This window comes from Mesoplodon mirus (assembly GCF_964341445.2).
Source record: "Mesoplodon mirus genome assembly, chromosome: 12".
NCBI lineage: Eukaryota > Metazoa > Chordata > Mammalia > Artiodactyla > Ziphiidae > Mesoplodon > Mesoplodon mirus.
This window is the reverse complement of record NC_138988.1, coordinates 96,592,615-96,607,847: the sequence shown is the minus strand read 5'-3', so window position 1 is coordinate 96,607,847 and position 15,233 is coordinate 96,592,615. Positions and strand designations below refer to the sequence as shown.

The window sequence follows — 15,233 nt, the reverse complement described above, 5'->3', positions numbered from 1 at the left end:
AGTGGTTATGTTTTTCAATTTTCCCAATTGCTGCTTGGGTAAATGTTTGATTCACACACCTGCTATTCAAATATTCTGGGATTTTCAGGGAATAATATCTAGGTACTAATGGTTGATTTTTTTCCCCCCTAATACAGCTTAATAACTCACTTCTCTTATTTGTAGATCATGGCTATTTGGCCATATTGTTTTTATCATTAGCTGGCAAGTGCTTAGATAAAGAAGAGCCAAACCCAATCTGTTTCTGGGTGAAGCATCTTATCATGCAAAAAGAGAAGGTTGAGACAGAAATGAAAATATGTGTTTGGAGTGCAGAAATGGAAAGGATGTTCCTAAATTACTTGGACTTTCTCTTGGATTGGAAGGTTTTGTTATTTAATTATATGCAGTTATGCATTTCTTCTTCATGAGCATCTCTGTTCTGCTTTGGTATAAAAGGCTTGATGTAGCTCAGTTTTTCAAGGATATAGCAAATCTGCACATTTCTTACCTTTATAATTCTCTCCATTGGAAATGACTGATGGGAAGTAACTGAGTGGATATTTACCTTCCAAAACATGGATGTTACTTAACATACACATATAAGAGAGTGAAATTATAAATTTCTGTGTGACTCTGTATTTCCTTTGGCCAGTTTAACTTTTTCTAAAGTACAGTGTGATCATAAAAACAATCACACAGCATTTATTGAGTTTTATGCGTGAGGCAGGATGCTTTGTCTTCATTTGTGAAACCTCATTGGGTGACAATTAAGTTACTGCTAAACTTTAATAAGGTGATTTAAGAAATGATCAGAGTTTACAAGCTACAAAATTTGGCCCAGAAAATAGCAAAAAGCATATCTTTTGTTCTTCTGTCTATGCACTGTAGCCTATCTGTACACGTTTGTTTATTTGTGGATAGTCTGGATGACTTGTCAGGCAATGGGCAGTATAATGTCATGCTTAAGTTTTCACACACTGGAATCACACGGCTTGGGTTCAAGTCCAATTTTGCACCTTGGGCAAGTTACTTAACATCTTCTTTATCTGCAAAATGGTGATAATCAAGCCTCTGGAGTTGTTGTGAAACTTACAATAAAGTACTACATGGAAAGCACAGTAAGTAGTTCTTAATACATCGTGAGTGTTACCATGGCAATGGAAGGGCGAAATCAAGTCTTCACACAAAGATGTCCCTTTCCGACAAAATATTTGTCTGAGTAGACATTTGACATAACTGTACATAGTTACGGTTTTTAAAATTTTTGTTCAAAATCATTAGTTGACTTTAATCTGACTAGATACTAAGAGCAAATACATTCCCTCAGTCTAACGCTGCTGTCTTTCTCTGTCTTATGAAGAATCATAGAAGTAAGATTTTAAAGCCTAAACATCTTAACACCGCCTTCTAAAGGCTTCATTGCAGCAGAGTTGATTGGACCATGAGAGGAAAAACAAGCAGTGAAAGAGGCAAACCTATTTCCATTAACTTGACAGCACAAAACCCTTTGAACAAGGGCCCTATTATCTTTTGGGTAACAGGTGGTAGCTGGGCTATTAAGCTGTTCTGGGCAGGATTTCAGATTTCCTTCTTCAGTGCTTCGGGCGATACCCTTCTATCCTAAAGCGATCAGTAATAATTAGGTGTCTGGAATGAAATACAGAACAGCATTATGCTTCCTACCTCTGGAAGAGAAAGTCACTTAACTGGCTCTAAATCAATGAATTTTCTTTTTTATTCCTGACCAGAGTGTTAGAGGTAGCAGAGAACATGATGGAAATGTGAATTGTAGCTTGGTACACAATCACAAAAAAAATACAGATGTTAGGACACACTTCCCTGCAAGTAAAAGAAGCAAACCCCAAAGCATCGAACCTTTATTTCTAACATAAATACTTTCATTACATTGCATTCTCTATCACTGTAGGGCCACCTGTTCCACATTTAATGAAATAAAGTCCCTTGTAATAGGTGATACATAGGTGAAAAGACAAAGTGAAGGTTGTAAACAGGGCTTAACCTACATTACTTTTCAGATCTTAGTTTTATTAAACCATGTTCCCATAAGAGGGGACCAATAAATGGAGAAGGAATTATTTCTACCATGTCTTGTAAATCTCCGAAGAGAAAACTGATAGTTATTCTGTTAGAATTTGGTCTGAAGTTTTCCTGGGCAGATTGGGGTAGAGAGAGAGAAGATGGAATCTGCCAATTGTAACACAAACTTTCCTCAGTGCCCTCCCAAGAGGGTTGAGCCTGATCCTTGCAAAACGAATTCCCCTAAGTTGCTTCTTACATGCCACTTCAAGGATGGACTCCAAGAACAGTTCAACCTATTTTCAAAAATCAGAATACTTACTTCTGCAAAATTACTCACCTCGAAAACTTTCTGCCAGCTTTCTCCCCCTCAAACTTCAGGTCCCTCTTCCGCTGCCCAGATACTTGCAGGCATTAAGAGCAATCATTCTGTGCTCGTATCTGAACTATTTAAAGAAATGGCCAGGAAAGAACTTGTGGCTTTTATTGCGTATGATCACCCTTTCTTTCATTAGCAAGAGTTGTCTGCTGGCCAACTGTATAATTTCATTCTATGGTGGCTGAGTTTTTTACTCCCCTTCAGAGGCTAATACATCAGTGAAAAGAGAAGCAGAATTAGTAAGAAGGTCCTTTGAATGCTTTTGCTTTGGAAAATAAAACATACATTGAGAAAATGCATTAAGCATCTATGTACACTTTAACAGATGGTTATAAAGTGCATATAACTTCTGCCACATCAAAAAAAAAATTGACAGTATCTGGGAGCCCCTTAATGTGCCTCTGTGATTGCAATTTCCCTCCCCACCAAAGGTGGCTGCTGTCCTGATTTTTTTATTGTCATCATATTCTTTTCTTTGTAGTTTTAAAGTTTAGAGATATGCATCTCTAAACCATATATTTAGTTTTGCCAGTTTTGAACTTTCTATAAATGGAATCACAGTGTGTTGTTCTTTTGTCTTGCTCTTTTCACTCAGCATTACTTGTAAGATTCATTCATTTTGTGCGTTTACATTTTGAGAATTTTCAAACATGAGAGAATTGTATAATATCATTGCACAGTTTAATTGTATAGTTATATAGCCGTCACCTAACAGTTACTAAGATGTGGCCATATTCATTGCTTTTTTTTTTTGAAGTGTTTTGAAGTAAATGACAGACATCTCTAATCATTCGTCTCTAAAAACTCAGGAAAATGTCCTCTATAACACCAATTCCATTATCATAGGTAGCAAAACTAATAGTAATTCCCTAAAATATTGTCTAATACCCAGTCCATATTCATATTTTCCCAGCTGACCCCCAAACGCTTTAATAGCTAGTTTGTTCAAACCAGGATCCAATCAAGATCCATGAAAAAGGTGCTTTTAACAGCACAATTTACAGCTTAAAATGAGTCTGTGATCCTTTTTTTCATACACTTCATCAGTGGATAAGGCTCCTGTGGGACCTGACTGCAGGCACTTCTCCCACAGTAAGAGGGAAATAGATCGCCTTGTCTATGCTAATGACATGTCCAACTCTCATGCTCTCTGACTCCAGAGGAAATTAAACTATCTGCATTACTGTCAGAAAGAAGTACCTAATACCAATTATGTCAAAACCCAGATTGTTGTTTTGGACAGATACTCTGTAGTATTGAGCTGATCAAGGTTAAGTCTAGTCTTTACTTATCTGGAGAACGGATGGGGGACTGCCCATCTGGGGAGGTCACTGGAATGCAGATGTCTACCAACTGAAGTCTCTACCAGGACCACAGGAGGACTGGTAGATGGATGGCTGGTCACTTTGCTCCATTAGGATCTTTCTGGATCTTTCAATCATGCCTTGCTCATTTAATATTGCAGGACTTTAGGTTTTCTGTTGTGTTTGATTCAAACATTGACCAGAAAGCTCTTTATGAAAGATCTTGGCCCCTCTGTGTCCCTGCTGAGTTAGAAAAGCTGACCTCCCTGGTTCCTTTTTACAACAGAACAACCACATTTGCTTCCTGCAACCTGGAATTTAGATCATTGTTTCGCAGAAGATTTTCCTCAGAATGAAAGACCCATGGTACTCCATGAAAGGGTCATACTGTCAAATGAATTTGGGAGAAACACTGGGTTAAACTGAGTTAAACTGGTTTCTTTAGGGCCTCTCCTGCTAATGAACACTGTGATCCTCCAGTGGTACATGGCATTTCCCAAAACTATTGTCCTCAAACCCTTTCCTCAGAGCATCTCTGGGGGATACTGTTCTGCAGAACAGACGGTGGAAAGTGCTGACCTAGATAACTTGGATGTAATCACAAACAACAGTAAATAAACAATCTCATCTCCTACCTCATGGGCTGGGAAGAGTTTATGTAAGCTAGCTACTCAGCGTTGCACGAGTACATTGGGTAGGTTACCATGTTAGAGATGAGGAACCTTATTCATGCACCCCATCCACTTGGACCATCGCTGGAGTTCACATTGTAACAATGTGAATCAGGATCTATGCTTATTATGTGATGAGGACAGTTACACCTTAGATTCCATCTTTTAGATGAAATTTCCACATGGTTTAGATTTTTAGAGGGGAAAAGAGTTCTAAACTGGTCAGTCTCTCTGGTTTTTAAAAAAAAATTTTATTAAAGTGTAGTTGATTTCAATGTTGTGTTAATTTCTGCTGTACAGCAAAGTGATTCTGTTTATATATATATATATATATATATATATTCTTTTATATATTCTTTTCCATTATGGTTTATCACAAGATATTGAATATAGTTCTTTGTGCTATACAGTTGGACGTAGTTCAGTCTTTCTGATTTTGAGGATCACTTGGCCTTAATTGCCAAATATATTAAAAGCGATTTTTCATTTTGAATTAGTAATTCAATAAGCTTTCTTTGGATAATCAAGTAATCAAAAACCTTCTTGCCTAGTGATTCTACATTTAGCAAAATGTTTAGCTATTCATAGGACCCCTCAACATCATCTCAGTTGGTAAAAGTCGGTGCTCATACAAATTGCTTCTAGATTAACAGGACTTCTTCTTGAATGTGTTTATCATACCATTCTGTCTGAAACTAGACGTTTAAAATTGCATTCTTTTCTACTTCTTTCTTCAACCCAGCATTTAGATTGACAACCTTGTTGCTTTTCTCCTTAATTTCCTTAGGAAATAGAAGATCAACTGGCATTTGTCATCTGATCTTTTGAAATGGAAGACCTCTGGATTTATCCCTTCCTCCAAATCCTTGCTCTCCTTTCCCCTCTTTTATATATTGTATGTATACATTTAATTTTGAAAGAGAGTCTCTTCATCTTAGGGGAAATGGATGCATTTTCTCTGGAGATAGTGTAAATGTGGGTTGGTTGTTTCATGTTGGGTCCTTCTAGGATGTAGTTGCATCGTATTAATCATTTTCCTTATTTATGATGTCAGCTGGGAAGTAGAGGTAGGTTCCAGGTTCTGGAGGCTCATTCCATTGGTTACTTGTAGATCTCTAGCATAAATTCACTTTCACTGGAGTTGTCAAATTTTAAAGGGGTAAAAGCTACAGATTTTACTTGCAAGTTGACTGTTCTAACCACTGAAAGCATAAGACTCTGCAGGAAGCTACTGTAGATTTCATCATTTCTCAATTGTTTCCCCCCTTCAAACTTCTATCCCATACAGAATGTAATTTAAAGGCAGTTGAGCAGAGAATTCAACAGAGATAGATTATCCTAGAGAAAAATATGAACAACTCCCTGCTCTGGTACTCTGAGAACCAGATGACTGAAAAAGCATCAATATTGCTTTTTTTCCCCATTTCCTCATTTTATGAAATGTAAGAGTTTCTTTCTTCCATCAGTACGGGGAGCACAGCGAAAATACCCTGCCCAGTAAGTCTAGTGATATATTTTAGAAAAATTCTTTTACCTGTTCACATGGGTGCCTGAACAGGCATATTCACAGTAGCAATATTTGTAGGCCAAAAATGCAAAGCAACTTAAATTTTCTTCAGCTGCAGATGGTGAAATCAGTTCTGGCACTTATATCCCATGTAATGGTATGTGGTACTCAAAAAGAATGAGGTGCTTCTGTATGTACTGATGGGAAGGTCTCTAAAACATATTTATAGATGAGAGGAGAAAAAAAGAGTTGTAGAACAATATGAGCAGAATGATCCTATTTGTGGTTTTAAAAACTGTATTTATATAGTGTGGGAGTGTGTGGGAAAGAGGGAGAGAGAGAGGGAGGAAAGAAAAGAGAGAATGAAAATATCAAAGAAAGGCGGTAGTGAGATTTGATGAGTTGGGTCTATGGAAAGAGGGGCAATGAAAAAGGAGTTTGTTTTCTGTTTCTTGAATTATTAACAGTGAACATGTTTCATGTATTTTTATAAATAAAAAAATAAAAGAGCACGTGTATGTGAGCACATGAAAAAAAAAAAAAGAGAATGTCCCAGTTATTTTTAACAAAATCATCCATCGCAGGCATTCACTAAGCAGAACAAGCCCATCCAAGATGCCCGTTTTAAATTCATTGATGTTAAAGAAGCATAGGATTCCTTGGCTTAGCACATACCCATGTGGATAGGGAGACTGAAAAAAATAATCAGGGGGAGATGATGGGGAACTGGCTTTTAGTAAATATGGCATATCCTGCAGTGGTGGCTCAAAAGAGGTTCACAGTAGTGATTAGAACTGGTGTCACTCCATTACCAGAGTTAGTCTCTGTGCTTTGGTGGAATTTACCGCTGAGGATCAGTCCTTCACCCAACTTTCTGTTAATAAAGCACTGGCTCAAATGTAAACAGACTTCAGAGCAATAGAATGGAACATAAAGCTGTGAAAACCAAAACCCTCATTAGCTTTTCCCTTTGTTTACAAACCAGTGCAAGAATAGATGTGTTTTAAACTGTAGGCTTTATTATTATTCAGGTATGGTGAAGCCCACAGATCAAGAGACAATTGCCATTGAAAAGAGAGTCTAGTATATTCACAGATCCTGAAGAGAACGGGTCATGCCAGGCCATGGAGAGCCACGTGGAGAAGCACCAGGGGTGTTCAGGGAGCAGAAAGGGAGGAGAACGTGGGCAAGAGCCTTTATTGTGGTTTCCACAGGAAGGAATGTGCAGGATAGGGTTAACAGGTGTGCCTGGCTAGTGTGAATCATTTTAGTGGCTCTGGGCATAAGGACTGTCTCTGGTTGTTGAGGGCGGGAGAACCTTGGCCTGTAGTGTAAGAACTCCGTATTGAGAATAGGGACTCTGGAGTGGTTGGTTTGCATACGAAAGGCAGGCTCATAGGCAAGTCACTTACTATCTGTAGGAATCTGTTAGCCCTGGGAGGGGCTATCTGTCTCTAGGATCAGCATGGCTCCAAGATGTCAATGTATCAGAAGTATGAAAAATAAAAAGGCACGGTCAATAGATGGTGAAAAATGCAAGAATACCTATGCCAGCAGCCGCATAGCACAGGGAGATCAGCCCAGTGCTTTGTGACCACCTAGAGGGGTGGGATAGGGAGGGTGGGAAGGAGACACAAGAGGGAGAAAATAGGGGATATATGTATATGTATAGCTGATTCACTTTGTTATACAGCAGAAACTAACACACCATTGTAAAGCAATTATACTCCAATAAAGGTGTTAAAAGAAAAGGCCTTTCAAGGTTTTCTGCATGTTTTTTATATGAATATTTTGTTTAATGACAAGCTTCAAGAGCCTTCCTTGGACATGCCAACCTTTTAATATAATTTTGGGGGGCCATTTGGGGCCATTTTTGGTACAGTAATTGAGAAGTACTTCTCACTCATTTCAGGCGAGAAAGAGGGGTATGTGAAGCTTTTTAAAATGTGTTTGGACCTACTCAACTAATTCTTTGTCTTTGTTTATCTCTAAAAGCCCGTCAGTCATTTTTCCCCTTTTCCTCTAAAGGGTGTCTCATATGCTGGCGTAGAATTTTAGACCGGGTGTCCCTGCAGTAGCCTTGGCACATTTGCTGGTTTATGCAATTTGGTTTTGATGTTTCAGTCACCACAGGCTCGTCTCAAAAGCCTATTACAGTGTTCTGCGCCTACTACCGCCTGGAGATTTGGTTCTTTTCTAAAGATCCAAGGAGTTGCATTGTTGTGCTCTGAGCTGTATTTTCATTTTGGGGGGAAAGCAGCTTCTTGCTTTTTTTGTTTTGTTTCTATTCTGTTAGAGGTTAAAATAATTGTTTTTAGAAAGTTACTTTTGTATGCTATATATCTAATCCTTGTATTTTACTGTTGTCCTCTTGCTGACTGTGGCCGAAAGTTTAAATTTAATCGTCTGCTTAGATTTACTATTTTTGTTTTTAACTCATGTTTTTGCGCTGGTGGTCACTATTTTTTTTTTCATAACAGCTTGATTGAGGTATAATTTACACAACATAAAATTAACTCTTTGGACGGGTACAGCTCAATGATTTTAGTAAAATTGAAGAGTTGTGCAACCATCACTGCATTCCAGTTTCATAACCAAAAAGTTTACACAGCACATTCCCATGTGTGGTCACTCAGATTTTATATTGCCCTGTGCTTTAATAACGGAATAATATTGGAGTGATCCTTATATAGTAGATTTTCTTATTTTAAATTAAGTCCTTACTGACTTTATTTTTTTATATAAAAATGTTACCGGGCTTCCCTGGTGGCACAGTGGTTGAGAGTCCGCCTGCCGATGCAGGGGACACGGGTTCGTGCCCCGGTCCGGGAAGATCCCACATGTCGCGGAGCGGCTGGGCCCCTGAGCCATGGCCGCTGAGCCTGCACGTCCGGAGCCTGTGCTCCGCAACGGGAGAGGCCACAGCAGTGAGAGGCCTGCGTACCACACACACACACAAAAAAAATGTTACCTACTTGTGTGCTTTTTGCCACAAGTTTAACGAAGTAGTTTTTCAGTTTTATTTTCCTTTTAAGAGATAAATGATGTTGTTCTGTTAACTTCCATTTCCCATCTCCCAGAGACCAACATCCCCCAGTTAATCAGCTCCCTCTCACACCTCGGTACTCACTTACCCGATTTATTCCTCCTACCCTTTGGACAGATGCAGTGCACGTTATACCTTCTCTTTCCCGATGCATTGCTCCTCATCTTCTGACTTCCTTAACTTTTCATAATCTCTTCTCTTCTTTTTTTGTCTTTGTTTTACCCAAAGCCAAAATTGTTGGAGAGGGAGGATTGGACCTAGCTTTGGTTGGTGAAAAGGAAACTTATATTTTCTTTCTCCCCACATGGAATCCTCTTCCCCCGGGGTTTATGGCTTAGTAATAGACCAGGTCAGGTGAGTTGAGTTTTCCTCCTGCTGCACCGAGAGTCCATTTTATTTCACTCCCTGGGGCAGTGGGTGAGCTTGTCTTTGACCCCAGTTAGACTTAGCTCCAACTTTGGAGGAACTGCTGAAAATAAGATTAGCAGAGAGGCATCGTGTATACCTTGTTAAGAGAGATGGTGAAGAGTGCCTTAGAAAGAAGAAGCTCCTGAACCAAAGTGTAATTATGTTATTTTACTGTGATACTCAGCCCCAAATAAACTAGTAATAAATTGCCTTCTATTTTTAAAAACTTATTCCCTGGAAGTATAGTTGATTTACAGTGTGTTAATTTCTGCTGTACAGCAAAGTGATTCAGTTATACATATATATATATTCTTTTTCATATTCTTCTCCATTATGGTTTATCACAGGATATTGAGGATAGTATCCTGTGCAGTAGGACCTTGTTGTTTATTCTTGCCTTCCATTTTTAAAGCGGTATACATTAGATTATTTTTAGAGCCTATATACTTAATAACAATCTCCATAATAAAGTGGTATTGTGGAGGCAAAAAAAAAAACCCCACAGACTTTAAAATCTCTTTCTGCTCTTCTACTTACTGCTCTGTGACTCTGAGCAAGTTAATTTTGCTGGGCCTCAGGTGCCACATCTGTATAATGGGAATAATAACACTTCACAGGACTGTGGTGAAGATTAAATTAAATGACATGACATCCACCCTTCTCACAATGATCTGTGCATCCTCTCTGGGCACAGGGTTCTGCACAGGAAATGGACAAAGCCAAAGTGTAAATAAGCCATCTCTTCCCAGAATGTCAGTTAAAGGTGGAAATTGGTGTGCATGCGGGAGAGGGTGGAGGGGGGGTACTTTCTTATTTAAATAAGAGTCAGATATAGTATGTGAGCTCTACCTTCATGCTTAAGGAAAAACTCAATACATTAAAGAAATGGCATGCTTGGGACAGGCAACTTCCCTGGCATTACTCCTTTACTATTAGGAGTATTCACATGGAAAAGTTTGAGAAACACTGGCATGTATAGGACAGTCTCATCATCCCTGTTTCATGATGTATCCCAGTACACTTCCCGAGCACATAGCTGATATCTCCTCCTGGGTGTTGGTGACATTGAGCTCAGCATCCTCCCTCCATGCCTGATTCTCCTTCTGTGTCCCCTGCCTTAGTAATTGACACCACTGTCCATTTAGTTACTCAAGTCAAGAACCAAGGAGTCCTTCTTGACCCCTCTCTCCCCTGCACACCCCATGCCCAATCCTTACCTTCAGGTCGTGGCAACATTGCCACCTTCACATGTCTTGAGTGTATCCCTTGTCTCTGTGTCTGTCTTCAGCATCTTAGGGTAGCTGCCATCATCTTCTGCCCAGACTTCTGTAATCACCTGGTAACTGGCCTCCCTCCAATCCATCCTCCACACTAAAATGGGCGTTGGTCTTTCAAATACTTAAATCTGATCACTTCTTCCCATTTCCCTTAGAATAACATGGTCAATAAGGCCTTTGCATGGCCCAGGCCCCCTGCCCCTTTGGCCACATCTTAAACCATCATTCTACACCTGGTCCTGGTGGTACAGTCACACCAGATTGCATTCTGCTTGTCCACGGCACCCAGATTCCTCCGTCAGGAGCCGTTGCCAAGCTTGCTCTATCTGGAGTGTTTCCGTCAGCTCCTACCCAACTGCCCTGGGCTAAGATAAGGTATATTTATCTTTCAAACTCAGCTCTGGGGTTTCTTCCTCAGAAAAGCCTTTTCTAACTCCCCAGTGGAGGAGGTTATTTATCATACGCTCTGATGGAACCATGTCTTCTTCTTTTTTTTTATTTTATTTATTTTATTTTTGGCTGTGTTAGGTCTTCATCGCTGCCCACGGGCTTTCTCTAGTTGTGGTGAGCGGGGGCTGCTCTTCACTGCGGTGTGCGGGCTTCTCACTGCAGTGGCTTCTCTTGTTGCGGAGCATGCGCTCTAGGAGTGCAGGCTTCAGTAGTTGTGGCTCACGGGCTTCAGTAGTTGTGGCACATGGGCTCAGTAGTTGTGGCTTGTGGGCTCTAGAGCACAGGCTCAGTAGTTGTGGCGCACGGGCTTAGTTGCTCTGCGGCATGTGGGATCTTCCCCGACCAGGGCTCGAACCCGTGTCCCCTGCATTGGCAGGCAGATTCTTAACCACTGCGCCACCAGGGAAGCCCCAAGGAACCATGTCTTCTTTTATGAGGCCCATCTCAATTTGCAGTCACACATTAGGCGATATCATCATTTGATGACTGAATCACACATTAGTCTATAATCCCTGTGAGGGAGGGGCTGTCCCTTTGGTCACCATCATCTCCAGCCCCTGCCAGAGTAGCTTTGCACTCCAGGCAGCTGATCGTCAGTTGTTGAATGAGTGCGGAGAGACAGCTGAGGTCTGGATACCTAAGTGGTTGGCCTGACAGTGACCATATTCTGATGATACTTGAGATCTCGGACCTCTGCATCTAGGGCTCTGTCTGGCTCGCTGCAGATCCTTCCCTTAGCGCCGTGGGTCAGGTTCATCCTCTTTACTCCACGGTTTTGAAAAGCCCCTGGGAAACCTCATTTTGTTGAAGAGAAATCTGTTCATTTACATGGTTCAGTACAGGATGGCAAAGCACCTGTTTATTCACCCAAAAGATTGGTAACAAACTTTTTACTTAAAAACCCCCGCTTCATCTTGCCTGTTCAGTCTTTCCCACTGTGCTGCTGAGCAAATCTTTTTTAAAATCAGGCAGAACTTTCTAACCGAACTGCACGCACCTCTCTTCCCCTTCCCCGGGAGTCCCTCTCCTGCACAAGAACCCCGTCTGCCCTCTTCCCACCATATCGTACTCTTCGGGTTGGGACATAAAACTCCTTCACCTCCCAAAACGAACACCGCTCCGTTAATCCTCCCACTCACCTCTAACCCTTGCCCTTGCGTACAACCTTCCTGCCCTCACGTCTGTGGGTAAATCGTGGTGGCTGGGGTGGAGGCATCAGTGTCTTCCCAGACCGGCACAGTGACTTGATTAAGAGCACACGGCTAGTGGGTAACGTAGTTGCAATCACAATTCTTGTTTCCTTGCTTTCTTTCTAGTTCTTACTCATATTCTTTGCATTAAATTCTATTGAGAGGTGTGTGTGTGTGTGTAATCTGCATCTAAATATGTCTGCATAAAATTGTTTCCTTATTTTATAACTGGTATTTCCCCCCCCCCACCGAATAATTGTGTATCCAAAGGATGTAAAGAATCTCAAGTTGACAAAAGTGATTGCCGTCACGTCTCACCTCCTCCATTCTGTGTTTACTGAAATGTCAGCTGCTGGAATAGCTTTCTTTCCTCTGCAGGTTCTGCTGGTTTCCCCTTCCCCACCTGGGGCCACAGGCCTGCCCTTTGGTGCTGCCCTCACTTCCCCACCCTGGGGCTCTGTTTCCACTTGACTTGCCCTCCATCATACCCGCGGATCCGAGAGGAAGCGCTCCCTCTTCCCCCCTGCAGCTCCCACCTGCCTGAACGGTTGGCTCAGGTGAATGGCTGGTCAGGTGGAAGTGTGTTTGGGAACTGAACAGTCCATTCCTTCTTTGCAGCCAAGAGAGGAGAGCGGTGGGTGGGTGTCACGTGGAGGTCCCCGCCGCCCCCTAGGCTCTCCTCGGGAACCTGGGTACCAATCCAGGGAGCTTTTTAGGAGATATTTTCAAATGACTTTTAAAATAGTTGGGAAGCAACAAAATCCTCAGTGAGATGTGATCTGTATGAACTAGGTAATTAAAAAAGAAATCCCCGGGCTTCCCTGGTGGCGCAGTGGTTGAGAGTCCGCCTGCCGATGCAGGGGACATGGGTTCGTGCCCCGGTCCAGGAAGATCCCACATGCTGCGGAGCGGCTGGGCCCGTGAGCCATGGCCGCTGAGCCTGCGCATCCGGAGCCTGTGCTCCGCAACGGGAGAGGCCACAACAGTGAGAGGCCCGCGTACCGCAAATAAAATAAAAAATTTAAAAAAATAAAAGAAATCCCACCTATGAGGAAAGGCCACACTCAGGAAGATGCTGTGTGATGCAGAGGTTAAGCCGAGGGCAGAGGTCGTGTTTTCTGGCTTTGAATCTTGGATGCTCTTCTCAGTATGACTCTGATAGGTTGTTGAGCTGCTCTGTGGTACAGTTTCCTCAACCATATAGAGCGGTTAAATAAAATGAGATTAAAAATGCCTACCTCATAGGTAATTTGATTTGATTAAATGAAATAATTGGATTAAAATGCTGATCATAGTTTCAAAGCGTATTAACTGGTATCATTAGCTTACATTAGTAAAGTATCACTTACGGAAGCTTTCCCATATATTACATTTCAATACATCTTAAAATATGATGCTTTTTAGAAACGTCTTTGTTACCTACTCACCCCTGCTTCTCTGTGTTTTGCTCGCAGCCCTGGAAAGGAAAATATCGATGAGGCAAAGCAGAGAGGAGCTAATAAAACGAGGGGTCTTGAAGGAAATCTATGATAAAGGTAAGGGGACCACTCCAGTCTCCATGAGCCAGAAAAAAGCCGTGCGTGGAATCTGTGTGCATATTTCTTGGAGCTGGATTCAGTTTTCTGTATCACTTTATCAGAGTTTGAACCTTTAACACTCCACACTTCTGGAGAGATCAGAGAATGTAGCAGACAGTGCTGAAGTGATTGCTGTTATAGAGGGAACGAAAGCTCCCTTTTTCCCAGCACTGGAATCAAACCCTAGGTTGCTGAGACAAATGACGTGGCCCGAGAAATGGTATCGGTACTGGTGGTGAGCCTGTTGGTGTCTGAACACACACAGCTGGGGTGAATTTAATTGCTCAGGCTCTTTCAGGCACTAGGGGTTCCCAGGACAAATGTTAAAAATCCACAAGCATCTAGAATTTCTCTAACAGATTTTTGGGGGCAGTCCATCTCCCAACAATAGGAGAAATCAAAGTGGAGAAAATTATATATAGTTTTATATAAATGTACACATATTTCAAATGATAATATTTCCAGTGATTACAAATGCGCTGTGAACGTGTCCAAAAGTGTTTGCTGGTGAACTTGTCCTGTGTCTTTTGCTGATTGAACTACTGCCTTTAAATACGAAGGTATGCAGTGGTTTACCCAGTATATTAACTATTCTTCACCCCCTCCCCTTCCTCTCACCAGCCTTCATTTAAGGCTTTAAGAGAAATGATGAACTGTTATTCCAGTCTTGTTACAGTCATCAGTAATAATTGTCTGTTCCAGATCTTATTATTTGAGGCCAGTATTATTTGTTGGGCCAGATGATTAAATCACATGTTCCACTTTAAAGATCCACCCTGATCATCAAAGTGATCCTGTAATTCTGACAGTGCAGTCAGTTTTCCATGTTTTTGTAGGTCTTCTACATGCCTGGTTTGTGTTCTGATACAGAAAGGCAGGTTGTGTTTCTAACCTGGGTGCTTCTGTCTGATTCCACTGTCTTCAGTGAGTTGGTCCTTATTCCTCTGGTGGTACAGTTCACCCCATTCATTCCTGCCATGGAGCTTCCTGATGGCACTTTTGAAGTATTTTTTCTTAGCACACATTGCCACCCTGAAACGCTGCAAGTAGGAGGTGGCACTGCTCTCGCCCTAGTGGCAGGGGATGCAGCAGGTAGGGTGTGAAGCTGTACTATTTCAAACCGCCTTTGTTCATTAGCAGAGCCTCCTGGCCCCTCCAAGGCATCCCTATGGCGAGTCACGTGTCATCCTTCTACTTCTGGGCGAGACATACCAAGATACAGTTTCTTTGGTTGATGAAGCTCTCCAGAGAAAAAGAATGCATCATTTTGTCACTTTTCTGCAATGTCTTATTTCTGTATGGGCCCCCCAAACCTCTCCCTTATACTGATCTTAAGTTTCCATGTTTCATCTCAAACTCCTTTCTCTATATTCCCTCCCTGGTGAAGATGGGAAGTGTCTGACCG

The 15,233-nt window shown here is 41.5% G+C and overlaps 1 protein-coding gene across 3 annotated transcripts in view; it reads left to right on the top strand.

Moving 5' to 3' along the window:
• PHACTR1 (phosphatase and actin regulator 1) overlaps positions 1–15,233 on the top strand; it is a 248,428-nt gene that overhangs the window by 120,351 nt on the left and 112,844 nt on the right. For all 3 annotated transcript variants that reach the window (XM_082637352.1, XM_082637350.1, XM_082637351.1), the window contains exon 3: positions 13,706–13,786. In XM_082637352.1, the coding sequence (XP_082493478.1) occupies positions 13,706–13,786 (81 nt within the window). The remainder of the gene's footprint in view (positions 1–13,705; positions 13,787–15,233) is intronic.